We start from the raw sequence: 26,507 nt of genomic DNA, 5'->3' as shown, positions 1-26,507 counted from the left end.
TGTGTCCTTTCTCTTCTCTAATTTTGGGGGTTTTTTTAGTTGTACTAGAAGTAGTTCTGTAAAAAATTAAAATCCAGCTTTTTTAAAATGTGATTTACTAACATGGCCTCCTCACCATTGAAGCTGCTGTATGTAATGAGCTTATAAATGAAGGGTGAACCATTCTTGTGGAGATTTATGTCTCCACCATCAGTGTGGTGTGGCGAAGGAGTAGGTATGTCATCTGTGGACTTGACTGGTCTACAGGAATTTCAAGGCATCAGAGAGACTCTCTTCACTTTTGATTCCAGTAATTTTTTTTTTCTTTTCTGTGGGATACAGTTGCTCAGTGTTGCCTCCTGTGCAGTCTCAGGCTATGGCAGGCTCACTCAGAAATGGAGGAGGATGTTTTCCTAAGGGTGCTGAGCCAATTACACTGTATAGGAAGATTTGTGTCCCCCACCAGACAGGAATCACAGGTGTTTAATAGTCTTAATGTAGCAAATACCTGTGCAAATAAGTATATTAATGTATTCATAGTTACCATAAAGCCTGGATGTTATGAGTGCCTCTGTATTACTGTAGTAACTGTACTGTGCAGTGAGACTTCAGAGATCCAAACACTCATGTCATTCTTTCTCAGGTGCTGAGACATTATGTCATGGATAACAAAAGAACGATGTATGGCATTGAGGAATTTTTTGTGTGCTATCTCAGTTCCTGCATAAGCACTTAGGAATTTTTAGAGATCCCATATAGGTTTACTGGGCCATTTAAAGGGTATTTTGGAGGTAAAACAACTAAATTGTGCTTTGAAATATACTTATCTGTTCCAGTAATTCCAACAATTCATTAAGAAGCTTAGACATACGAATGACATGTTCAAATCAGCATCAGAAGTTCAAGTCAGATCATAGTTTAATAAACATTTTAGTTGAGTTCTGGATGAGTTCTGAAAAATCTTTTCTGTGATAGAGAAGTTTTCAAAAAATCACCGATTACTTGGCAGTGCTGTATTAGCAAATTGTTGTTATATTTCTTTCTGGAAATATAAGCTAAGGCCTTTTATATGACATGTCCTTAGATTGAGAGGTTTAATTCCTTCCTTCACCTGACTTTTATAATGTATTATGCCATTAAGGCACAGTGAAGCATCTTTTAATGGTCCATTAACACAAGAGTTGGATGCACTATGTGTAGAGAAATAATATCTTCCAAAAGTCTAAGTCACAAAAAAGAAGTTCTGAAAATTGCTGTCAAAAGTAAAACTATGCTAGGTGTTCTGCCTTTTCTGTGACTCCTTAAATACTGGGCTTTTGTACTTCAATAAGTATTGTTGCCGATGTGGTATTTGTTAGGAAACTTTTAAAAAAATTAAAATTAAAAATAAAATTAAATCTGTAGTTAGGAGTTTATTTCCCAGTTAATGAGTCTCACATTAAACAGAAGGTTTGTGATATAAAAACAGAAGAAAAGAAGCTCTCAATGTTATACTGTGCACAACTGAGCCCATAGGCCAGGGGGCCACAATTTAATGAAGTTCAGTTTACAGTGAGAGGTGATGCTTTCAGGAAAGAAGGTATGCAACCAGATGGCAGAGATGCTGAAAATGGTATTTTAAAATTGAACAAAGTAGTTCATATGCTAAATGGGTCCATTTAGACCAAATAGATGAGTCAGTCCATGCAATGGACAGGTAAAATAGACTCTAAATTTTTTCTTTTTTTGAGAATATTTTTATTGGACTGGACGTCGCAATAGAAGAGAGTACAGCTTTTTAAATGCTAACACTAAACAAATCACTTACATGTCTATCAAGGATGGGAAGCGTTTCCCAGGGCAGAAAATTAGAAGATGAATAATGTAAAAATGAAGATGGGAGAAGTCTAACTTCCTTCAAGCCTAGTCACTGTGCCTAAATATCTGGGCAATAGGAAGACATACTGAATAAATTAAAAATAGAAAAATGAAACATATACATTTCCATACAAAGCATAATTTGAGTTGCAGACAGGAAATAACTGTACAAAACACAGTCATATGTTATCTATAGATGGTAATTCTGTTGCAAACACCTAAGACACATTTCTTATTATTCAGATTCTTTTGAACTACATTGTTTCACTTTACCATTTACTTTTAGAATAATATCTTATATTCCAATAAGTAAAAAGGATTCAGTGTCTCTCTATGTGCTAATAAAGTCTCTCTATGTATTGAATTAGAACTGATACTGCAGAAACAATCAGTAGTTACAGATCTTTGTAATATTTGCTCATTATTCTCACATAAAATGTTTCCGTGTTCTTTTTTAAATTAGCATATACTCCATGATTTGTGGCAAGATTCCCATTTGAGCTTGTTTTGGAAGTTGGACTTGTGCATGTCAGGTGTATTCTATCCTCATTGGTTTCATGCACTCTAAGCTGCCTTTTAAGGCATAACCATAGAATTAGCTAAGTTCAAAGCAATAGAAGGAAACATACCTCTATTTAAATTTGTCAGAATCTTATTCTTGGGAGCCACTGGAATCTCAGGAACAAAGTTAGTTGTCTGACTTGCAGTACATTACTCTCTCCTTTGAGCCATCTCCCTTGCTGTGTCTTGGGCTCCAATAACGTGTGGCAATAAGATGCTCTACATTAACTAAATACTTAATCTATTGTATTCTTCATCTTGGATGTGTATGACATAATTTCTGAGGTATATGAAAAGAATTAAGCCTTATGTTTGAAAAATATTTATAATCTGAGTCCTTAGGACAAAATTATTTAAATCTGCATGTGTTTAATGCAGTAATAAAAGAGTGTTTATTTTCTGAAAGCTATGAAGATAAAATCAAAACCAGTTTAAAAACATCTGCTGGTATATCTAGTGTTTGGTTGTATGTTTTCTAATGAAGAAAAAATGCAGTGTGTGAGATTTAGCCTAACTGATAATAATTTATATAAAAAGCTGCTCTTTCCCAAACATTCATGTTCTTTCACTCCCTTTTCGCCCTTGCCCTCTTTCCCCTCACCCCTTTTCCTACTTTCACCTCCCTCTCCCCCTTTTCCTTCCTTTCCTCTCCTTTTTTACATATCTTTACCCCCTGCCTTTCCCCCGTCTCTTCTTCCCCCCCCTTTTCTCTCTCTTTCTTCTTTTTTCTATAAACATGAAAAATTTTCAGTCTCTTCCTATGTCTCAGCAAGATAAATGAACTAATTTAAAATATTTTCCACGCCTCATCTGTCGGCTCCACAAGCTGTCAATGAGCTTGGATTGGGAATTTTCATGCCAGTAGTCCACAGTGAGCAGTTGTATTATTTTGAAATAAGAATGTTGTTTCCATGGCAAACTTGGAATGCTTTGCAACTGTGCTGACATCCACATACTTTTAGACTTGTGCCAGAAGAATGATACTTTATGAGATTTTTATGCCTACCTGCCCAAGATAAGGCCATCATATTGTTATTTTATTTTTTTTTTATCTTTTAAGGGAAAAAAGGAAAACGGGGAAAAAGAAGGTGAAAAACCCCTAACTTATAATAAGCATGCTATAATTTCAATTTTTGCTTCTGCATTTTTGTTGACAACTATGTTAATCAGTAAGTACATAGATAGCTAATATATTTCAATTTAAAAAGAACCATATTTTGTCAAATGTTTATAATGGCTAACTACTTGAACACATGGCTTATCCTCTTCTGCAGTGACATCAGATTGTTCTAAGTATTTGCTTAGTGGAGTTAGTACTGTACTTAGAAATAAGTGAAACTTACAGTTTCTCAGATACTACAAACTGATTCACTTTAGATTGTGGAATTTTTCAAAATTCGTAAAATGTTTTAATATGTCTTAGAGGATGTTATAAATTTTCTGTACTGCTTTATCACTTTTGCCTGTTGAAATGACACTGTTTTCTGGTTAGCTATAATATTAACATAAATTCTGCTGAAAAGCAGATTTTAGCTTTTGGCTGAAAGTTTCAGAAGCAATCTTTTTCTTTATAATATATGCAGTGCCCTAAGCTTTTCAGACCTGATACATGTTACAGAGAATGTTTAAACTCTGTGTGCCTTGACTATTTCCTAACATTAAATAAAACAACTCAAAAAAGAAAAATCCCCAATAGCCAAACCCAAACTGAAATGAACTACATATCCCTCCACCCTTGAATAGCCCATTATTTCCAGTTTTTACTTATTCAGTTGTTTATATGTTGTCACCTGGAAATAGCATGACTCACATTTGCTAAATTTACTGTGGGTGTGCTAGGTGGTTTCTAGTTCAGCAGCATAACCACACTAAATGGTTTTACTTATCCTTCTTTGCTAATACTGTATTCTGTCCACCATAATATCCCTTCAACAGAGAAGAGCTTGACAAGCAACTGTGTCCTCATTCAATGTACTTCAAAAGCACAGTATTTTTCTTCCCAGAGGCAAAATGCATTCACCTACATAATTGGCCATAACCCTTTCTTGCCCGGAGGACATATACTGAAGTCCATTCCCATTTTCTAATCTTTTAAGACATAAAGCAGAACACTACAGTCATGCTAGTAGGTAGATTAAATTGTGATATTTGAGCTTGTATTGCCATCAAGGGTTTCTGTTTGTGCTTGAAGAGATTCTTATTTCTACACATTTGAAGGAGCTTATCTTAAATGCTGTATGATCGACCTTTTAGTAATTTTGTTTTCTTTGGGAGTGTGTATATTGGTATCACCTTCCTTACTTACGATTCTCAGAAGGATTGAGAGTTTACTAGATAAGAGATAGAAGTGCCTTTATTTTGATAAAGACTGACTTTGCATTTTTTTATTTCAGTAAATTGCTTCCAGGATATTGCTAAGAATGTAATCCTTTCAATGGTGCATCTCAGTTCTAATTTAACTGTTCTCTATTAAAGCATTAAATTCTCTCTGTGCATTTCTATGTGTTCTTACTACATATTATAAAGCGATTATTATTAAATAAATAATACAGAAACCATGTTCTTCTCTGTACTAAGTATAAATAATAAATTGGCAGTATGTCCTTGCAGCAAAGAGGGCCAATTACATCCCAGGCTTGATTTATAAGACTTGTAGCCAGCAGGCCCAGGGAACTGATCAGTCCTTCCCTTTTATTTGGCATTTCTAAGATTGCACCTGGTCTCCCTATTACAAGAAGCATATTGACATATAAGACCAAGTCAAATGAAAGACCACTGAGATGCTCGGGGTAGGAGCATCACAGAATGTGTTCAGAGAGATGGGAGAAACTGGGTTTGTTCAGCCTGGGAAAGAGACACCTTTTCTTTCAAAGACCTTACTGCTATTTATTACTAGGTAATCAGAGGATAAAGGGAAGGTGGATCCAAGTGCCCTCTGGAGGTGCATGATAATATCTTGAGAGACGAAGAACACAAATAGGAACATGGTAAATTCCAGTGTAGTGAAAAAAAAAAAGAATTTTCTTACTAGGGAAGTTGATGGCCACATGCTTGAATGGAGGCCCAGCAAAGCCAAGAGATCTTTGTCCCTGTGGATGTTCAAAAGTCAGCTGGACAGACCTTGTTTAACCTGATTTAGGTCAGCGTTGGCGAGGTGTTGGACTATATAACCTCAGGAGGTCTCCAACCTCAATTTTTCTTTGACTGTACAGAAATAGTTAAGGCCCTATTTTGCACAGTTATTTTGTCTCTGCATTAGTTACTTGTGTTAAGAAGTATGTCATTGTGACTGGGTGACTGGAGTGCAGAAAAGAATCTGAATTTGACCATATTAATATTTGAGAAAGAAGGTAGCTATGAAGATACGAAGAGGTAGGATAACTAAATTCTCAGAGTGTCACCTAGTGTATATGAATCTGGAAAGAAATGGTGTGGTATTCTCCTGTTCATTCACTATGTGCTAGAACCATATTCATAATGTAGTGATTCTTCTTTTACAGGAGGATATATGCTGATTGAATATTTTCCTTTTAGCATTCATTGATAATAAGACTTTGAGGATATAGTAGTGGTGCGTGTATATGGTACTTACATCAGTAGATCTCTAGGGCAGGATTGCAGACCTCTCAAGAACTTTCTGGGCATCTCTGACAGCATAGAACACTAATAGTAGTGTAACCTGAAAAAGGAGTAGGAACTTAACTGCAGTGCTTTGTGTTGAAATATAATTACAAATATTGACTACTTCAAGAATACTGAAAATAAGTACATATCAGTTTACTGCCCTAGATATGGTGTGGTTGTGGGTATTGTGGTGGTGAGTGCTACTTCATAGGCAACACTTGGAGCTCTAACAAAGTCTCTTCTTTCCTTTTGTCTCACAACATTCACCTTTTACCAGTTAAGGAAATTACATAGTGTATCACAGGAGCATAATCTTTTCAGCCACCTTCTAAATGGAGAACTTCTCCACCAAGTGCTTTTTTTTTTCTTTGATTGCTTTTGTTTTTCTTTTAACCTACAGTGTAAGGACTCTTTCATTAGAGTTGCACAATCTTTAGAAAAGCTAACATTTATTTTCACTCTACATTGTATGTCTGTCTTTCCTACGAAGTAAAAAGATATTGGTACCTTATCAGTTTCACTGAAATAGTAGATGCGTATTGTATTTATACGTAATTTTTGTGAGTCCTGGTAATATTTTTATTAGCTCTTAAAATTGTATATTAAAACAGTATGTATATTTGGTGCTATGTCAAGACCTTGCCATGTTTAATTCAGAATTAAACATAACTTACAGGTTCATTCATTGAGAGTGGATCCAAAACTGCATTACAAAACTACAGAGTTTTTACAAAATAAGATTAGTTCCTGCTACATAAGTGCTATGTTTACTTCTTTGATGGAATATGTGACTAATGGAATTTTTCCTACATCTAGATAATGTCTGCCATGTTTAATTTGCCTTAGCCACTTGCTGTAGGCAGACTTACCGAGCATTAGGAAATTACAAAATGTTTTCTACAAATATTGGGATTTTTTCCTCTTAAAGTACTTGCTACTGTGTTTGAAATACCAGAGGGATGCAATAGTCCCTTGACAGTTTATCTAACAACATTCTTGGCTAATTTTATATAAGCGTCTAACATGCTGAACAGTGGAATGGATGATCTAAGAAACTCTGTTTTTCACACGGTCTGATTCTGAGTTTTGTCAGATTCATAGCTGAAACGTTCAGCTTGGTTTACATTAATCAAGAATAAGGGGAAATATAAAATGAAAAAGTAATGTATTTATGTCCATAGAAATGCACTATGCTGTCTGCCAAAATTAAGTGCTGATTTTGTATTCTGAAAGATGGTGTGCAGACAGTATGTGCTCAACTGATCTGCAGATAATGTGTCCATTCTCTTCATAGTATGTATCTTCTGACTGTGTTGTGCATCTTTAACAAATCTTTCAGTGAGTACCTTGCTACTAACTCTTGCAGTATGACTAGACTGTAATCTTTTCTTACTTCCAATCCATCTTATGGCTTTGGACTGGAGAAGGAAAAATTAGCTTCGTTGTGCATTTCAAACTGTATGTATCAAGTTATAAGAGCTGATAAGCTAGTGAAACTCCTTGTGACAATATTCTGTGTGAAATCTTTGCTCTGTTGAAACCTACTGGTTATAGTAGGACCAACATATAAAATCTAGAGTGTGGTCATACACAACAGTAATTAATATTGCCTGTCTGGTAAAATAAATTCTGAAGCGATGCAGATTCATTATGAATTCAGAGGTGCCAAAGCAGATCTTAGAGGAAAAGCAGTGTTACTGTGGTTAATACATGATCCTTTTAAGGACTGGAATTTTGTTTTGTAACTACTGCTCTTTTTGAGGGAAGGAATATAAAATTCTTCATATAAGGATGCATAAAAATGAGACTTTCTTCTGCAAAATATTAGCATCTTTTTCCTCAGACTTGTTCTTTAAAATCCATTCTGTTTATATATTTGCAATGTATTAATATTAAAAAGCTATTCTGTGATTATGAAATCCATTTGCAGCAGAATATTTTTCATTTTGAGGGCAAAAAGAGGTCATTTCACCTCCTAGAAAATCACAGTATATTTTTCTGTCCTATATTCTTAATCTCCAGTTATATAAACAATTTTATTTATTCTCCGATTCATTTTGCCTCTGAATCTGTTATTAAGATTGATCCTCAGCTACTTCCCCCATTGCTTTGCTTTGCATGAATATCTGGCAAGCATTAAGTCAAAATGACATTCTCCATGGCTATCTAGGAAGTTGATTTTATTTTAGCTGTTAGAAACAGCTGTAGTTTCATGCTACTGAAAAGCTGTCATCTGGGCATTGAATTATCATAACTATGTTTCAGTAAATGTGTTCATAGTATGTCAAACTTGTTAATTTCACAAGTAGAAAGCTTACATACCTAAATATGAGGTTTGCCCAATCAGAGAGGTGTTTAGATTCTTTCCCTATCCACGATTTGTTCAGTATTGCTTCCATTCTATATAAATCCTTTATTTTGCAAACTTAAATAAATAAGATTTTGGGCCAGGGTGGGAGGGGTAGTGAAACCTCAAGTCTTCACAACTGGTGTTTCCCTCTCTCATAATTTTTTATACCTTTTTCCTTTAAGTTCAAGTGATTAAATTTAGTGATTTTTTTTTCTTAAGCAAAGCAGTACAAAACATTTATATCACTTTTTATTTTTTTTCTTCACCATGAAATCAGTATTAACATGGGGAGGGGGGAAGGTTCAAAAATTCATATGCTGTAATGTCCCAAGGAAAGTATGAGAAATGCATTATTAGTTAGAAGCTAAGAAGGGGGAGATTTTCTAGTATGGGTTATTCAGACCCAGCACAGATCCATTTACTACTTATAGTTAGTATAGGGCTAGGTATATAGCTCAGCTAAGGTTCCAAAAGGCTATGCAGAGCAGATTTTTATAGTTTGTTTCACTTTTATTCTGTGTATTCTGATTTGATTAATGAAATATAGCAGATTAACTGTTTGATTTATATTTTCAAAGACAAAGGAGCTTTTTGTTATATCTCTGAATTAGGCCATCCTGCCTACTACAGTTACACAATATGAGTTAGCTTGTACGTTAGACTTTCATTTGTGCATATGTTTACTTTCCCAAATTCATGCCTAAGTTTGAGACTCATTGTAAAGCTGGGGTACATCTGCATCATCCCTTTCAGTGTTGCACTTGTACAAGAGACACATCTTACAAACAATAGGAAATGTATTTCATTATTAGTCAACCTTGATTCTTGTAGTGCTCTCTGAAGGAAGACTGGTATTCAATAAGCACAGGGATTCTTTATTTTTCCTCCAATGTTTGTTTTCCCTGTTCATATCCATGTTCTTAGTATTTCTCAGTCCTGAAGAGTGTAAGAATGTAGCACAAGACATGAGTGTGTGTATTTGGCCTTCCTTGTATTTTACAGTGAGATGGATTTCTCTCATGGTTAACATGCAGGAAATATTCTCACTTTCTTTACATGACTTGAAGTCTGTGTTCACATAATTATATATAGCTGAGCAATATTCCTTTTATATAAAAGTAAATCTGAAGTACTTTCACTTTGCATCAGTATTGCTGAAATTTTATACCAGCATGATGGAAATCAGAATATATTCAATAGTAATTTAACAGCTTTTTTAAAAAAAAATTAATTTTTTCAGTACTTTCAAGTTTCAGCTCTGGAAAGTACTTAGAGAAATAACTTTTCTCACAGTATGTCAGTTTATCTAATATGTTCTTATTAAGTTAACCTATGCCAGAAGAGAACAGAGGAGTCAGTCTCTTTTACAAGAGGGCTGAATTTTTGTTCTAATTTTTCTGGATTTGGCCAACCCATTTAATATGTTACATCTTCAATTTTTATGGCTGCACTTCCACCTTCCCTTATGGTATCTCTCACTGTCTTTGTGTTGCTTTTGTTTTTTAGCTTTTCCACTTCTGAAAGGTAATAACCATTAAGATATCAGAACAATTGTACATATATATAGTTGTAAGTGCATCTTTTTCTGAAGCACTGTAATATAATGCTTTAGACTGATGCGTCTCCCAAGTTTTCATATACATTAGCAAGATACTGAAGAAACTTACAGCCACATTGTATTGTTCCTGGATCTGCTGCCTTGCACAAGTGCAACTAGTAATTTCAGAAGATCAACATTTCCTTCTGTAACATAGTTCCTTATGTTACTGCTTGTTTAGCTGCACTTTATTATTATACCTATTCCTTTTTTGCTATGTTTTGTTTGAACTTCATTTTTGGAGTGTTTCAGTCACACTCAGACTTTTTGTTGTCATTGTTGTTTCATACTCCAGTCTGTCCTCTTTTGTTAAGCTGACTGGTGAATTTGTGTGTATATCTGTGTGAAAAAGGATTCAAAAGGAGCTATGCGTTTGCATGAACTTGATGGCTGGACATCACATGTAATAGATGTCGGTTGTATTTTTTTTATGGAATTCTTATTTTACTGAGTTCTGAATACGTACATCCAAAAAAATCCCCTGTATACAGTAAAGGATGAAGATTCTCCTTGGCCCTCCTTTTGTTCTTAATATATTTGTAGAAAACATCTTTTATTATTTTTCACAGAATTGTCCAATCTTAAGCTCTAGTTGGGCTTTAGCCCTTCTGATTTTCTCTCTGCATGATCTCACTTCATCCCTGTAGCCTTTCTGAGATGCCTGCCCCTTCTTCCAGAGCTCACAGACTTTCCCTTTTTTTTTCTGGGCTCCACCCAAAGCTCTCTGCTCAGCCAAGATGGTTTTCTTCCCTGACGGCTCATTTTCCAGCACACGTGGATGGCCGGCTCATTTGCCACCAGGATTTCCTTCTTAAAGAGCATCCAGCCTTCCTGGGCTCCTTTGCCCCTTAGGACTCCCTCCCAAGGAATTTATCAACCAGCTTTCTGTACAGTCCAAAGTCTGCCCTCTGGAAGTCCAAGGCGTCACTTCTGCTGACTCCCCCTCCTTACATCTCCAACAACTGAGAATTCTGTCATTTCATGATCGCTGTGCCGGAGGCATCCTCCAACCATCCCATCTCTCACAAGGCCTTCTGTGTTCACAGACCACATGTTGACATGATGTTTTAATATATGAAGTGGGGCATACTCCATCACTGTTGTATTAAATACAAAACCACTGACAACCAAACTAGAAAAAATGTAAACAGACCTAGAAACAGCCTTAAACTGTGGAAATATGCAAAGGCTTGAGATAAAGAAAATATTTCTAATTTTGAAGAGATTTATCCATGGCAATAGGTTATCTGAGGATATTGTAGAAATTGTTTCATGAACTTGTTAGATTAGCCATCTCCCAAAGGCTAAGTATATTCTTAGTCCATCTTCAGAGTAGGGTGCTAAGTTAAATAATATGTGGAGGTCCTGTCTAGCTCTACATTTCTAGGGGCCTGTTCTCTTTATTTTTCCATCTTACTGTTACATTTTGCAGCATTGTGTGTAGGTTTTTCACTTTACATATTTTAGGAAGAGCAGGTTAATTTTCAGAGAAGTATATGGAATTTTTGAAGTTAAACTTCTAAATAGCTATCTACGTATCAGTTTTCTTACTATAGCACTGGAAGAGATCATATTAATGGAAAAAAGGCAAAAATACTTCCTATTATCATATTAATAAATCACCTTGTAATTCATAAATGCTGGTTCTTTGTCATGCATATCGAACGGTATAAAAGGTAATCAGTGAAGCACAAATAACTTTTTGGTCCTTGAGATACTTGCATAATTTGATGGAGTTGCGTTGGGTTAGTAGTATGGTAAATGTTCTGTTTACTTTGCTTCCACAGAAATGTATCTTCTGCAGACAGAGAATTAAGAAAATCTCTGGTGCCTGCATTCAATGTTCATATGGACGATGCCCAGCCTCATTTCATGTTACCTGTGCCCATGCTGCAGGGGTGTTAATGGAACCTGATGACTGGCCATATGTTGTCTACATCATGTGTTTCAGGCACAAGATCAACCAGAATGTGGTAAAGAATTCGTTTCCTTCTTTGTTAAAAAGTGTATTTGCAGAATCAAAGTATATTTCACAAAAAAATAGAAGAAAGGATTCACACCATGTATTATAACAACTCTAACTATTGTATTTCCAAACACAGCAAACTATTACATCTTGAAGGTTTTTTCCCTATGCCATTACATGGGAGAAATGATACTTGATATCTCTAACACATTTTTGGATTAGAGTCATTGTTGAAGGTATTGTTTTGACAGTCAGAACAAGTCTTTGAATGCTCTGTTCTGTTAACCCGGAGTGTATTACAAATACCCATATCATGGTATCTTGCAAAAACTCATAGATACTGTGAGATAAAGAATATGTTATATATAGAATATCTTTGTTTCACAGCCAAACAGTGTATTGCGAATATCCAATTAAAATTATTCTGTCATGTGGCAAACCAGTATACATGTATACATGTATATACACCAGTATGTCATGAAAATTCGTGCTATTACTGTGCCTTTTTATTTCCTGCCTGTGCTGAGGAGGATCCTTTAATTTTAGATGAGACACATGAAATGTTAGTTATTGCTGTCTTGTTGTATTTAATGTTTTCTATTCAAATGAGTTACAAGCTCACTTAAGAGAGAACTCTTGCTTTTTATCTTGAGCTTTTAAAACTGTGTTTTGTTTCCTAGCACACTAGAATGGCTTAACATAGTCTTATTAAGGAAATAGCTTGTTAAGTTAATCACGTTGAGAATTCGCAAGTTGCAAAGTTTTTATCTCCTTTGTACATTAGAAGTGTAAGAAATAAACCCAGGTAATGTTTGTAATATATGTCTTTCTTTCAAGAGATTATCAGTGAATCTTTGGTCTTAATGGCAAGACCACTGAAGAGTAAGGTTTACTTTCAAGTGTAGTAAAATGTAATGCCTCCCTACCAGAGTAATCAGTCAGTCTGAGCATTCTATCTGCTGGTCATTCTTAAAACAGGAAACAAATTTTGTCCCTATTTAAATCTTCCCCAGAACGATTACGCCGTTTAAGTAGTTTCTGTTTTCTGAAATGAATTAGCATGTGAAACCAGTATACTTCATGTGGTTTTAGTTTCTTCAAACGTTTTTTGAGAAAATTAGGTTGGTTTGAAAAACAAACAAACCTCTATCTGAGCAAGCAACTAAGATGATTTCCTTGGATTTCGTGGAAAACATTATCGTAACTTGAAAATTACTGGGTTAAAATGATGGCCTGTGAAAACACAGCTGTTCTTCCCAGAATTTTTCTATTTGCTTGGGACAAGTCTTTATATTCTTGGTAGTGGGGTTTGCATAAGTAGCTGAGTAATCATTCTCTAATCAAATAGGACTTTCTGCATAATAATTGCCTGTATTCCTACTTCAAATGTGTATTGCAGCCATTTCCTCAGCCCCATTTTCCCTCCAACTTCTCTTAATACATCAGTCTCTGATGCTGGAGTCCCCTTATGCTGTTAAACAACACATGTGATTTTCTTCAGCTAATTCTTTTTTATGTTACTTAATGGTAAATGTGTTGAAATTTGAGGTAGTTTATTCTATGTTTATACAGCACTTAATATAGTGCTGTGTCTGTCCTAAACAGTCTTCTTTTCTGGCATTTCCGTGTTTGTTTTAGTTATTAATAAAAATACCTACACAATATTAATGAAAACCAGGTGGGTTGTTTAAGGAGAATTTACTCTTTCATTGTGTACACTTGCTCTGAAACAAAAAAGAAGTTATTAAATAGCTATTATTTTGAAAAGTAAGAAAAAACCCATGCACTCATTTGAATAAAACCACAATAGTCATAAAGCAACGTGGAATCCCATAAAATCAGTTTTTAATTAGTGATTTTCTTGACTTTTATTGGGTAGTGTCAAAAGAAAAAAAAACTTGACAACTATGGGAAAACAGGATTCTGTGTGGCTTCTCTTTAAGTTGTTATGTGAAGGATGTTTAAAGTAGTTTGGAACTGGACTATCACATCCTTTCCTGAAACTCAGCAGCAACATTTCTGAAAAAAACACAACCCCCTGTATTATTAATTTATTTCCTATTTCTCAAATAAAAATTAGATTTGCAGAAGAAAAAGAAAAATGAGTCTTTTGTGTTCTTCACTGGCCCCAAATTTGGAAAGGTCAGATATTTTGTTAAAGAATCTTGTTCTGTGAACTTCTTAACTTCCTCCCGAGACAAAGGAGATTGCCATATGTTTGCATCTACGTGCCTTATACTTTGTCCTTTGGATAATTAATCTCCTCATATCTTTAAGCCTTTGGAATTTTTTTCACCATTGGTTTTCTTGTTATGTTTTTCTTACCTATTAGCTATTCTGTCATGCAGAAATTGCACTGCTCTTCACCATTAGGCATAGCAATGTATCTTGCTTCTAATGAACTTTTTTTTTGTTTGTATGTTGTTTTAACTTCCTTGCTTGAAAGCAGAACAGGGGAATCATGCGAACTGAAATATTATACTCACTTTGTGAACTTTTGCAGGGATCAATAGATTATCTTGTCAGAAAGAAAAAAATCTATTCTGGTATTTAGCAGTTGAAAACATTGTACATAAAGCAAGGATGGTATTATTTCTCCTCAATTCAACGAAACAAAATTAAAAGTGTCTTTTTTCACTATTATAGCCTCTAGATGTTTTCAGTAAATGCCAGTGGCTGCTGCTTTCTTCAAGTTTGAAATCTAAACAACCCAAAACTCAACAATCAGAGGAGAGTTTCTGGACACTAGGAAAAATTGTGACATGTTTCTATAGTAGTATTATAATATGTAAATCAATGAGGGTGCTCAACAAAAAACCCTACCTATGTACAGGTAAATATGTATTACTTCTGCTATGAGTGTACCACTTCACAACAGGCAAAGGCCTATTGCAGTGATGAGATGGAGTATACACCCAAATTGTTATGGCTGTGATCTCAATCAAACTACGTCAAAATTACATATCCATATACTTTCAAAAGTGGGGTTTTTTTTGCAATCATGTTCTGTATTGTCTTTAGGATTTTTTTGCCTTGAGTACTGTTTTAACGTCAACTGTGGAAAACACTGGCAAGTCTTCTGGTGTAAAATTGTGGTGAACAATCAAAAGGGAAAGCATAATCTATATATTTCTGCCAAATGAAGTAAATACTAAGAACTGGAGTATTTAAATAATAATATGACTTTTCAAGAATATGTTCTTTCAAGGTCCATGAGCTTAAAACTAAGCATACCTATTATATTTCCTGAAGGTACAACTTTAAAAATAACACAAATGTTTGCTAGCAGAAAAGTTGCTTTATATAGAACATTTTTGGTTATTCCTGTCGCAGTCTATGTTATATTATTTTGTTATATGAATTGTAGTGTCAGTATGCAAAGAAGGCTCTATGATTTACTACTTACAGACAGCAGGTCATGTTTTTTTATTTTTTTTTTCCTCTTTGACTGTGCTTGTCTCTGGTCATGAGACACATCACTCACACCTTTTTGTCATCAAACTGCAAGAAAATTTGGGAGTATGGTTGAGAGTAAGTGCTGCATATGGATTTTTTTTTTTTTATTAAAAGAACTCTTAACTCTTTCATACATGGGAAATAAAAAATAGAAGTATGCAACTACACTAACAGGAAAAAAAACCCCGAGGGTTCCATACAAGATTAATAAAGACTGCACTGATGGTCAGAAGTAGCCAGCTGGAAGCAAACATATACTCACAGGTGATGCCTTGTTTGGAAAGCGTGATCAGAAGAGGCCAACTAGATAGCACCAGTAATGTGCATTTTGAAAGATTAACTGTTGATAGGACGGACAAAGACAGGAGTTGTAAAAACCTGCTGTTGCTAGTTTTAGAGCTACTTCAAATTATCTTCTGCAATTATCAGCCAGTTCTTAAGTCTGTGGGACACAGGGAAGGAAGAGATGCTGTCGAATGGAAGCCGTGGATCCTTTTCCTGTTGTATACTTTAGTAATGCAATGTCATTGTTTGCAACTGTCTAGTAACTACTACTTCCTCCTTTAACATTTCAGAGAGACTCGGGCATGCCTTAGGTGGCACATACTATTAAAAAATCATGAGCCAGCATATCACTGAAATGTCCTGCATCATTTCTACACCAAAGTTGCAGTTCTGAGAAATAAGCTTAAAGTGATGCAATGAGAACTATGTTCCTGTATCAGATATTTTTTTTTCAGTTTTGAGGATCCCCTATTAAAAATTGTAGTCAGATGGTTTCTAGATATTTAGATGTACATCAGATGCCTATTTCATGATAGTTATGATTTCATATATGTATAGTTTATAGATCATGTTTAACAAGATTTTTGTGTCCTGCCATGCAGAAAATGAGGGAGGAAATAATTTTCTTTCTTATCTTTTTGAAGTTTGTACACAGAAGGCAGGGTTAACTTTTTTTTCCTTTGTATCTATTTGTTTTCGGTATTACTGCCACTATCTTAGCTCATCCTTGGCTTAGGTACTGTTAAAGAAAATCTTGGATTTTAAACCACAGCTTTCTCAATAATCTGGTAACTACCACAGCTGTTTCTTTAATCTGATAGACTCTCTTACATAACAACTGTCCTTTCTGATAAAAAATGACGTTCTTAACATCAATAAATTCATAAGATTTTGACAGGAAATGTTTTCTGGGACATGCAATCAATTACAGAGTGTACTTGTCAATATTTTTTCTGAGAAATAAATCAAGAATCCTACCAAGATAACATACTGAAAAATAGTCTTCTCCTTGAGCTGGGATACATTGTTGTTTTTTATTATTTGTTCTAATAAGCAGTGGCATTTCTTCTCTGCAAAATTATCATTAAATGAACATGTATTATCTCTTAAAATACTATATTTTGCCTTCCATCTTCTCTGAAAGGTTCCATCTTCAGGCTTTATAAACATTTACATCTTTTAATAGACATATTTTTCTTTGGGTTTCTGTACTATAATATCCAGATTTTTCTATAATCTCATAGAAGTAACTCAATTAATGCTCCTCATTTTGCTTCTGATCCCCACCCCCCCCCAATAACAGAATAAAGTCAAGAATTGAAAGGTAAATTAACATTTATGTTTAAATATGTTTCAAGATTGTATAAAAAGTGCTAATTGACATGTCGCCACTCCTGTGAGAATACCAGTAAATTATTGTTAATGCAGTTAATTCTGCTGCTCAATCTAAATATAGACAGGTAAAACTAGGAATTTTGTTCTACATATAAATGGTTAAATAATTTGTCAGTATGCTCAGAACATTATTTCTAGGTAAAGTTGAAAGTGCTTCAGAAATATTATTGGGTTTTACTATCTGAGGTGACCTCAGCTAAATCCTCCAAATGCGTATGTCAAGCAGAGCTCTGACACAAAGAGATTTAGTGCACTGTCTCCAGAAATGGTACAGAATATTTGTACTTGATTTGCCCTTAGTTTGCAGGAGCAGAGAGGTTTAGCCCAGAAATTGGTCCAAGAAAGAATCATGATACTGCCTACGCTCTCCACAGAGCCAGAAGTGTTCGAGTTTAGGGTGGGTTTTCCTTCTTCCCTAAAAGCACTGGCATTATTATTAGTGCTTGGAGTCTAACAAAAAGAACTGATGCTGTCCTTGGTTCTCCTTTTGATAGTAGTGCTAAAAATTCTACAGTTGTAGTATTTTCCAGATTTTCACAGATAGTTTTTAAGGTTATTATATTGATTGAAGGATTCACTGCCATTGAAGATTTGAAAAACAGAGCTAGGAAATTTAGCAATTACTTTAGCGTATGTAATAAAGTCTTTTCATGCTGCTTATACAATAATTTCTGATAAAAAATATTGTAGGCTTGGTATATACCAGTGTGGTTGCCCCTTGTAGCAGCATCTTTCATTATAAGAAAAGTCTAACTGTTTAGATATAACCCAAAGTCACAGTGACTCACTTCTGTGTAAACAATGGACTTCTGTATGGTAATGGATAGACAAGATCATAAGAAAGAAGTGCCTTCCTTGTGTTATTAGGATGATAAGCTCTTGATTGCTCTTGGTTTTATTTTTCCTGGCAAAAAAGGTTGCTTTTTAAGTGGAAGGTTCATCGGAATACATTAGTTGGGAGCTACTATGTCACAGCTGTCTGCATCATGTGAGTTTCTGCACATTTGCTCACTTAGGAGGCTCCATTCTTCCTTTTATTTATAGAATCCCCTGAGCAGTTATTGATGTGGAATTTTTGTATAGTTTAACAACCCTGATGCTTTCCTGATTGACATAACTAACTCTGGAGAATTAAAAGTGAGAAATGAAAAAAATATATTTTTTCAGATTTGCTATGTAAATAATTAATGAAGAGCATTCATTGTTGTCTGAAGTTTTAAAGCAAAGGTACTGTACAGTACAGGTTAAGAAGTTACTCGGGTACACTGCTGTAGACAACTCTGACAAGAACGGCACGTGCATTTACAACTTATATAGCAAGACATTAAGCAATTATGTAGAATCATACTGAAATCCAGCACTTAAAAATCTCCTTATATAAAACAATACAAGACCAAAGTCTGCGTTCATCATATCTTACCCCTTCAAGGAAATTCTGCAAGTTATTCTGCAAATAAAATTACAGGTTACAACTATTGCTAAATGTATGTTATTGATCTAATGCAGAATAGTTAGAAGAAATCAGCTGCAAAATTATTTTTGAGTGCTAAGGATTTGTTATTCTTCAGATGCCATTTGTTTTCTCATTAAATGCAGAAACTTCCTGTGTAAAACAAATTTATGTGACCACAATTAGAAGGAATGATTTTGCATTTGAAGTTTTTGTATTCAGTGGAGAATTGTTATCAATTTTGACACTGATAGTTTCCTGATGAGTAAGCTAGTATTTTAAGATCAGATTTTCCTTTAAATTCATCCTTTTTTTCTCAAGAGAGCCAAAGCATGTGAGGAGGCCATTACAGTTGGGCAGACAGTCATCACGAAACACAGGAATACGCGGTACTATAGTTGCAGAGTCATAGGAGTGACAACTCAGCTCTTCTATGAAGTCATGTTTGATGATGGCTCTTTCAGTCTGGATACTTTCCCTGAAGACATTGTAGTAAGTACTCTCTCAGATTCTTGTTCCTTCTGGGATTTGGATTTGTTTGTTTGGGGTTTTTTGTGGTTTGTTTCTTTGTTTTGTTTTCATTTCTGTGGTTTTGGTATGTTTTTTTTTTTAATTAGAGCATTGGAATTTCTTTAACTGCTTCTTTTGACCTTGAGCATAACATCTTAATATTCAGTTCATGTTCTTTTGTTACTTTCACTGTTGAGAATGATTATTTTCTTATAGGCTTCCAAACCTTGGTTGTTCTAATTAGTCTTTGCCATTTGACCAAATGAATCAAAAGTAATCTTATGAAGTCTTTTAATTAAATAAGAAATATGTATTTAATAAAGGATATGAGGGAGGGAATTCCTTATATCCTTGTCTGTCTCTCAGAGATAACTCATAAAAATTCCTTGCTGAATAGAAAACTCCTGCTCTAATGGGAAGAATAGCTCACAAGAATCTGTTCTAACAACTTGCTTACACCTTCTGATATTTAGTTTGTAAGATTACACTATTAATGATAAAAATCATCAGGGAGAAGAATGTGTAGTTGATTGCATTTTGAAAAAGAAATTGAGATTTTGATTTCCCTTATGTGCTTAAAGAAACTACCATGTTTTTCAGAACTGTTAAGGACCACATAGTGTATTTAGCACATATGAACAAAATTTCTGGACAACTGGGGAAAGATTCTGTTCCCCTCTACATTTGCAATGAATACTTTGGATGTTAAGTTTTGTTGTGTTCAGCAGGTATCACGTGATGTCTTTCTTGCAAGATGACTTTATTCCGTGTTTACTTTCATGCTTCTCTGGGTCCTTTTTGTGCTGAACTGGTGTTTTTGGTGTACCTTCTGCTAATAGTCTCTAAAAGTTAGAGTCTTCAGTGAATGCTGGAATGCAAAAATGCTGTTTGTTAGAAGACCACTTTTCAATTATCCCTTTGTCCTGTTCTGTGTATAGAAGAGCATATGCAGCAGTGCATAAGATTACATGCTTTGCAGCTCAAGGGGCACAACCCCTAGGAGCACTCCATATTCTTCTCCATTGGAAGTCTTTGAGCTGTGCTGTTTTCTGCAAGCCAGATGTTTTCCTGGAAGTAGCAATAGCTGACAGATACATCAGTGGAAATGATACTGTTTTTCTTAGAAGCTTCTTAGTTATTGAAAAGTCTGATGCCTTTTGAAAATACAGTGTTTGAAAGAGTACATTTCAGAGCAGTGTTTGGGGATTGGGCTGTTTACCTCCCAGTGGTCTTAACAGAAGACAGTAAGCAAATCCCTGTTACATGTCTTTGAATATTTATCCTTTAATTTGAAACACTCTGAAAAGCTCCATTACTGATCAAAGACATTCTGATTTAGGGTGATAAAGATATTAAGCAAATGTGGCTCTATTATTAGAAACCCCTCTTTTGCTTATGCCTACATCAAGGATCTGGTGAGGCAGAGATGAGGAACTGCCTGCTGCCGTAGGTAGGTAGTCTGATCTGGAGCTAAGAATCAATGTAATCAGGTCTGGATATGCCTCAATGCTTCTCAGATAGTGGGTGAATAACATATAATTGTTTGATGGAAACACCAAATGAATTTCACATCCCTTAGAGAAATCTTGTTGTGTTTTCATTAGATAATATATCTGCAGCAGTTACTGGAAGGGAAAAAAATAATTTTTTTCTCCTGCCTGGACTAAAATTTGCTATTCTATGCAATGCGCGTATCAGGTGTTAGTGCCACTGGGAGAACTTATTCATCAAATCTGGTGTGAAAGCAATGTTGCTGCCTGTTGAAGAACTTATTTTTCTAATCTGTTTTCACTTTTCAACTAGCTCACAAAGATAGCAAGAGCTTTCTGCTTTTCCAATATGTGCTGAATCTACTACATAATTTCAGCTCACACTAGACCACAATTCCAATGTTCAGACACAGTGATTTATTTTTAAGCAGGAAAGTAGGGAGCACAGAAGTTTCAGTCAAAGCTTCATGAAATTCTGTTTGTGTGTAAACATTCAATAACTACCAAAGCAGGATATACATTGTTCTCTTCTCAGATGTATTTTTCTTGGTTTGTGCTAGCATTTGCTCTATACATCAGATTTTTTTTTTTAAGTGTAGGTATTAGATATAGGAATAGCTATGTACATTTTTTTATTTCAAGCTATTGCTTGGGTACTATACCTGATTTGTACCTTGTCAGTATTTCTTAGAATAATCACTCCTCAATTGCAGTGTTTAAACCTATTAGATAGCTTGTGGATGTGCTAACCAGTCAGCTTTCCCTCAACCCAGCATGTGTAAGAGGATGCAAAGTGTATGAGTACGATTTTTTTTTCTGGAAGAAACAGAAGGCCAGCTTCCTAAGTCATGGAAAGACTGTGGTAAGGAAGATAGTACATGGTATTCTAAAGGAGGTGAGGTGACAGGTTTAGCAGTTAGTTTAATAATGCATGCACACAAATGGGAGTGCATACGTTGCAGTCTTGAGTAACTGCTACCAACAGACAGCATGTATGCATGTCACTTGCCACTTCTTGAAGGATTAAGGCTCTGTAACTTGTCACGCAGCACCTAGCTCAGCGTCAGGAGGAGTACTGTCCTGCCCAACAGGCCAGATGTCAGTTGCCCCAGTAAGTAACCTGGTCCTCCAGTGACAGGTTTACATGCAAAATTCTTTTTCTGTCATGATTTCTCCTTGCAGTTATCCAGCAAACTAAGTGAACAAACATCATGTAATTATGCTTGCTGCCAAGACATACCCGCACTGTATTTTACTTTACTGGTAAGTATAAATGTAGAATTCTCCACTGAGAAGGTATATCTGATCTTTGGGCTGTCATGCCCGCAGTCCAAGAGGGACTTTATTATTTAATCTATAAATTGAATACCATCCTCAGAGATACTGTAGCTTTTGGAATGCTGCTGTAAATGTTCGTTACAAGCAAGAGCATCTTAAGAGTTGAGGAAGTGATATGTGTTTGGAAGGACACTTGGATGCAATATTAAGGAGTTCATGACTTTGTTTTGCAGAATGACATTGTAATTTTTTGAGGTCCTGATAAATTCTAAAAAGCATACTGTTGAAAAGGTGTATATTAGTGCAGGTTAAGACATTTGGACTGCATTTGTCAAAAGGTCAAACAAGAATTTGGGGGCCTACAAGAAGGCTGGGGAAGGACCTTTTACAAGGGCCTGTAGTGACAGGATGAGGGGAATGGCTTTAAATTGGAAGGGGGAAGATTTAAATTAGATATTAGGAAGAAATTCTTCATGATGAGGGTAGTGAGGCACTAGCACAGGTTGCTCAGTGAAGTTGTGGTTGACCCCCTCTTGGAAGTGTTCAAGGCCAGGTTGGCTGAGGCCCTGGGCAGCCTGGTCTAGTGGGAGGTGTCTCTGCCCATGGCAGGGGCATTGGAACTAGATGATCTTTAAGGTCCTTTCCAACCCAAACCATTCTATGAGACTATGAATTAATTTTGCATGTGTTAAGTTGATCCATCCAGCACCTTGCTTGATGATTTTTTTATCTACCACTGTTTTTTTGAAGTGGACACCACCTTACCTGAAAAAAATCAAGCTACAGCTTCCTACAGTGTGCACCTAAATTTCACAAAGCCCAAAATTATTATCCTCTGCTTTGTTTGTAATAAAATGGAGCACATTTTAGTTGCCAGTGTTGGAAGAAAAACCTGCCTGTATGATGGCAAATTAATTTGTGAAGCTACTTAAAAAAGCCACAAATCTTCTTTGTAGTGCTCTACCTCTGTCCCAGTCCCCTAATGCTCACTTTACACTCCTACAAAATTATGAAGTGAAAGCTTTGACATCTCATGACATCTTTAATGTATACACTTACTATGTGCATAGGTTTGCCGATTATCTGGTCTTTCTTGATGATTTTGGACTTGCTGAGATTCAAAATGGTCTTTACGGGCCTAGCTGTCTGGCTGGAGCTTGAAGCTGCATAGACATTTATAATCTTAGGAGTTACCCAAGACAGGGTGAACTAATTTGGGTAAAGAACATGCCAAGCATTTGGGCTGAATTCACATTGTCCCTGGGATAGTAGGATTAGGCTAATGAAAGACAAAACAGATTTACTTCATCCTCCTTTGAAATGTAGAACAAATGGGATTTAGCTGGACAGTTATTGAAAAATTATTTCCACCACAGGCTAACTAAAGGAAATGTTAGTTTAAAACCATAATTGTGTAGATGGGACTTTCTGTATGTGGAGGTTAGAAAAAGTAGCACTTTTGGGGGCTGTGAGTGTCAGTGCTCAGTATGAAGAACAAAGAACAAAGTCGTGCTTCGTTAAAAGAACTTCTCCCTAGTGACTTTGTGCATGACTACTGACTTCCATTGGTGCAATAAATAAGTGTCTGCATATGTCTGTGTGGACACTCTATCAGCTTCTTGGTTTCTGTATATGTTAATACTTCTGCTGCTGCTTTGGAAAAATCATGCAACTTTAACAATAGACATTCAGAAATACTAGGGTAGCGTGTAAGTCTTGGCAATGTTCCCTTAATGTTCCCTTGGATATAAAAACTAGATTTGATTCTAGCCCTAGTAATTTCTGAACTATGCTATGTTTCTTTTGAAAATCTGTCCTACAAACCATACATATGTAACTTTTCCTCCATCAGCCTTGTCCGGCATTATAAATGACTCAACCTCTGACTAGTTTCCAGCTTGCTTTCCAGTGGTTTCTCTTCTGTATGCCTTTCTCTCTTTACCTCTTTAGCTGACAACTGTTTTCTGCTTGTCTACCTGTTCAAATCAGAACTTTAAGTAGTAGTGCTTAACTGCATCATTGTATCTGTGAAAGATCCATTAGTGTTCTGACAGACAATAATAGCTTATTCAATTTATTATAATAGCATGTAAATCTGTAAAGAATGGCTAAGGAAATAAGAACTGCTGTTGTCACACTTTTTATGGGCAAGCTGTAGATACTTTTGAATGCACTCCAGTATCAGCATTACAAGTGATTTCTGTGAAACAAAAGAGCAAGCAGTGCATTTCTGAAGGTAACAATAAGGTAGACTGTGTTTGGTATAAACTTAGTCAAAAAGTCCTCAGAACTAGTTGTGAAGTGTAGGAAAAGAGACCTAACGAAGTGTAATAGGTTTAGTGACCTTTTCTGTTATTTCTTAACTGAGACAACATTGAGTGTGTGAGCTGAATAATGAGCTACTCATGTTGGGCTGACACATTTTTTCTTGCAGCATTATAAAATTATTATGTGCCTGCTGTGTAGTTGTACATATTACTCAGCAGTATGTATGGTGTGACCATTGGCAGACAATTCTGAAAAAATCTGGAATGCCAGTTTGAGAACTGCATGACATGTCTCTAAGTAGAAAACTTAGATTTCTTTTCTTGGTTAGATAGATTTGTAAGAATTGTGTAGGATTTTGCATTCCTGTTCTGTGAAAATACTCCAAGAAGTTAAATATGTATATATTCTGGAATCCTGAACATAAGACGAGTATGGAGCTGTTGGAACGGGTCCAGAGGAGGCTACAAAGATGATCAGAGGGCTGGAGCACCTCCCATACGAGGACAGGCTGAGAGAGTTGGGCTTGTTCAGCCTGGAGAAGAGAAGGCTCTGAGGAGACATTATAGTGACCTTCCAGTACCTGAAAGGGCTACAAGAAAGCTGGGGAGGGACTGTTCACAAAGTCTTACAGTGACAGGACTAGGGGCAATGGGTATAAACTGGAGAGGGACAGATTTTGACTAGGCATAAGGAGGAATTTCTTCACTATGGGAGTGGTGAGGCACTGGCACAGGTTGCCCAGGGAAGTTGTGGCTGCCCCATCCCTGGAGGTGTTCAAGGCCTGGTTGGATGGGGCCTTGGGCAGCCTGGGCTGGTGGGATGTCCCTGCCCATGGCAGGGGGGTTGGAACTGGATGATCTTTAAGGTCCCTTCCAACCCAAACTATTCTATGATTCTATATGTTCTGAAGAATTTATTTCAAGTTTGTGTGAGCTAAGAAATCGATTTTAATACAGTTTTGTAACTGAACTTTTGCTCTGGTTTTGCTGCTCTGGTGCACTGAATGTTGTGCTTTTGACATGCAAATAATTGCTTCCATTTTCTGAATACTAACATAAATTAATTCCTGTTTTTAAAATTGTGGTCTTAGTAAGTTCAAATGAAACTTCTAAAAAAAAGCAAAGACTAAGTTCTAAGGCTTGAGACTGGAGGCCTTTATTCCATTGCTTAACTCTTGAAGCTGCAAAACATCAAAAGATGTGATAGCCTGATTCTAATGTGAAACTTGTTGTACAGTACAATAACCATATTGATTTTCGTGAATTACTTTTCAGTTTACTCCCTGATGGAGAACAGAAGTGACTTTTCTGTGGCTTTTGCTTTTTCTTTGTTCCCTGTTACAGTAGAAAGAGGGGCAACTGAATAGATAAGCGTAAAAAAAGTGAATGTAGGACAGATGAAAGGTGAAGTGAAACTTCCAATGTATCTATTATCTTTACGCAGTTTCATGTTTGTAATGTCATTTCCACTTCATAATGGAACACTTTATGGATCCTTACCAATAATGATTTTAGATGGGTTGAACCTTACGCCCCCACAGCTTAGCAGGAGGATTAAAATGGAAGATTATCCATTACTTTGCAATTTATGATAAGATAGCTGACTTTGCGGGGAAGCAGGTGAGAGAGAGAAATATTACAATGCTTCTTGTATTTGCAAAGTGAGTGTGCATAGGGAGCATTGAGATGAGAAGGTATGGCTGGGCGTGGGGGAGGAGCATTATTTCCAGAATATGAGGTAGTGCTGTAGGATTCAGAGTCTCATCTAACTTTAGTCTAAGCGTAAGTGAGGGTTCTTTGCTGCACTAAGGGAGCCTTGTGTTTTAGTCAGGCACAGTGACTCAGGCATCCTGATGTCCTTACCAGTTTCATCTTCCTACTGCTGATACCGAGTTCTGTTCCATAAGAGCATATTGCACCCCAAATTAAGGCTTCCTCAGAGTCCTCTGTGTTGCAATTTACTGTAATGCTTAATGCCACCCTGGACATCCTAAGCCACGTGCTGCAATGTAGTGTTGAATTGTGCCCCCCTTTGGGCAATTCTGCATCTATCAATAAGCATTATGCATATATTTGTGTTACTAATACTTTGCTGGAAGGCTATATAATGGTTGAAATAGTGTCTTTCTAAGCTGAATTGAAAGTAAAGATTTTTTAGATGTATTTAGGAATGCATGGTTCAATTTGACTTCCAGCTTCCCTTTGGTGAAAGCATATATTCAATTTGTAAGACAAGATTCAGTACCATTTTGAGAACAACATATTATATATTATATTATAAATTCTAAGTATTTTTATGCCATGCATTTTGTGATCCAAGGCTAAATTTGTTGAATTACAGTAGCTATTCTGTTAATCTGGTGATTTCACTGAATTTATACCAATTCAAACCCAGAATTGCACTCCTGGGAATCAGGACTGCTCTTTCAAATGCTAATGCAC

The 26,507-nt window shown here is 35.9% G+C and overlaps 1 protein-coding gene across 1 annotated transcript in view; it reads left to right on the top strand.

Moving 5' to 3' along the window:
• The window catches only part of KDM4C (lysine demethylase 4C), a 265,420-nt gene that overhangs the window by 218,005 nt on the left and 20,908 nt on the right, over nt 1–26,507 (top strand). Inside the window, 4 exon segments of the mRNA XM_069881261.1 lie at nt 11,756–11,941; nt 17,371–17,390; nt 17,392–17,467; nt 18,842–19,012. Coding sequence (XP_069737362.1) covers nt 11,756–11,941; nt 17,371–17,390; nt 17,392–17,467; nt 18,842–19,012 — 453 coding nt within the window.

This window comes from Phaenicophaeus curvirostris, chromosome Z (genome assembly GCF_032191515.1).
Source record: "Phaenicophaeus curvirostris isolate KB17595 chromosome Z, BPBGC_Pcur_1.0, whole genome shotgun sequence".
Classification (NCBI taxonomy): Eukaryota; Metazoa; Chordata; class Aves; order Cuculiformes; family Cuculidae; genus Phaenicophaeus; species Phaenicophaeus curvirostris.
This window is presented reverse-complemented; position numbering and strand designations above follow the sequence as displayed.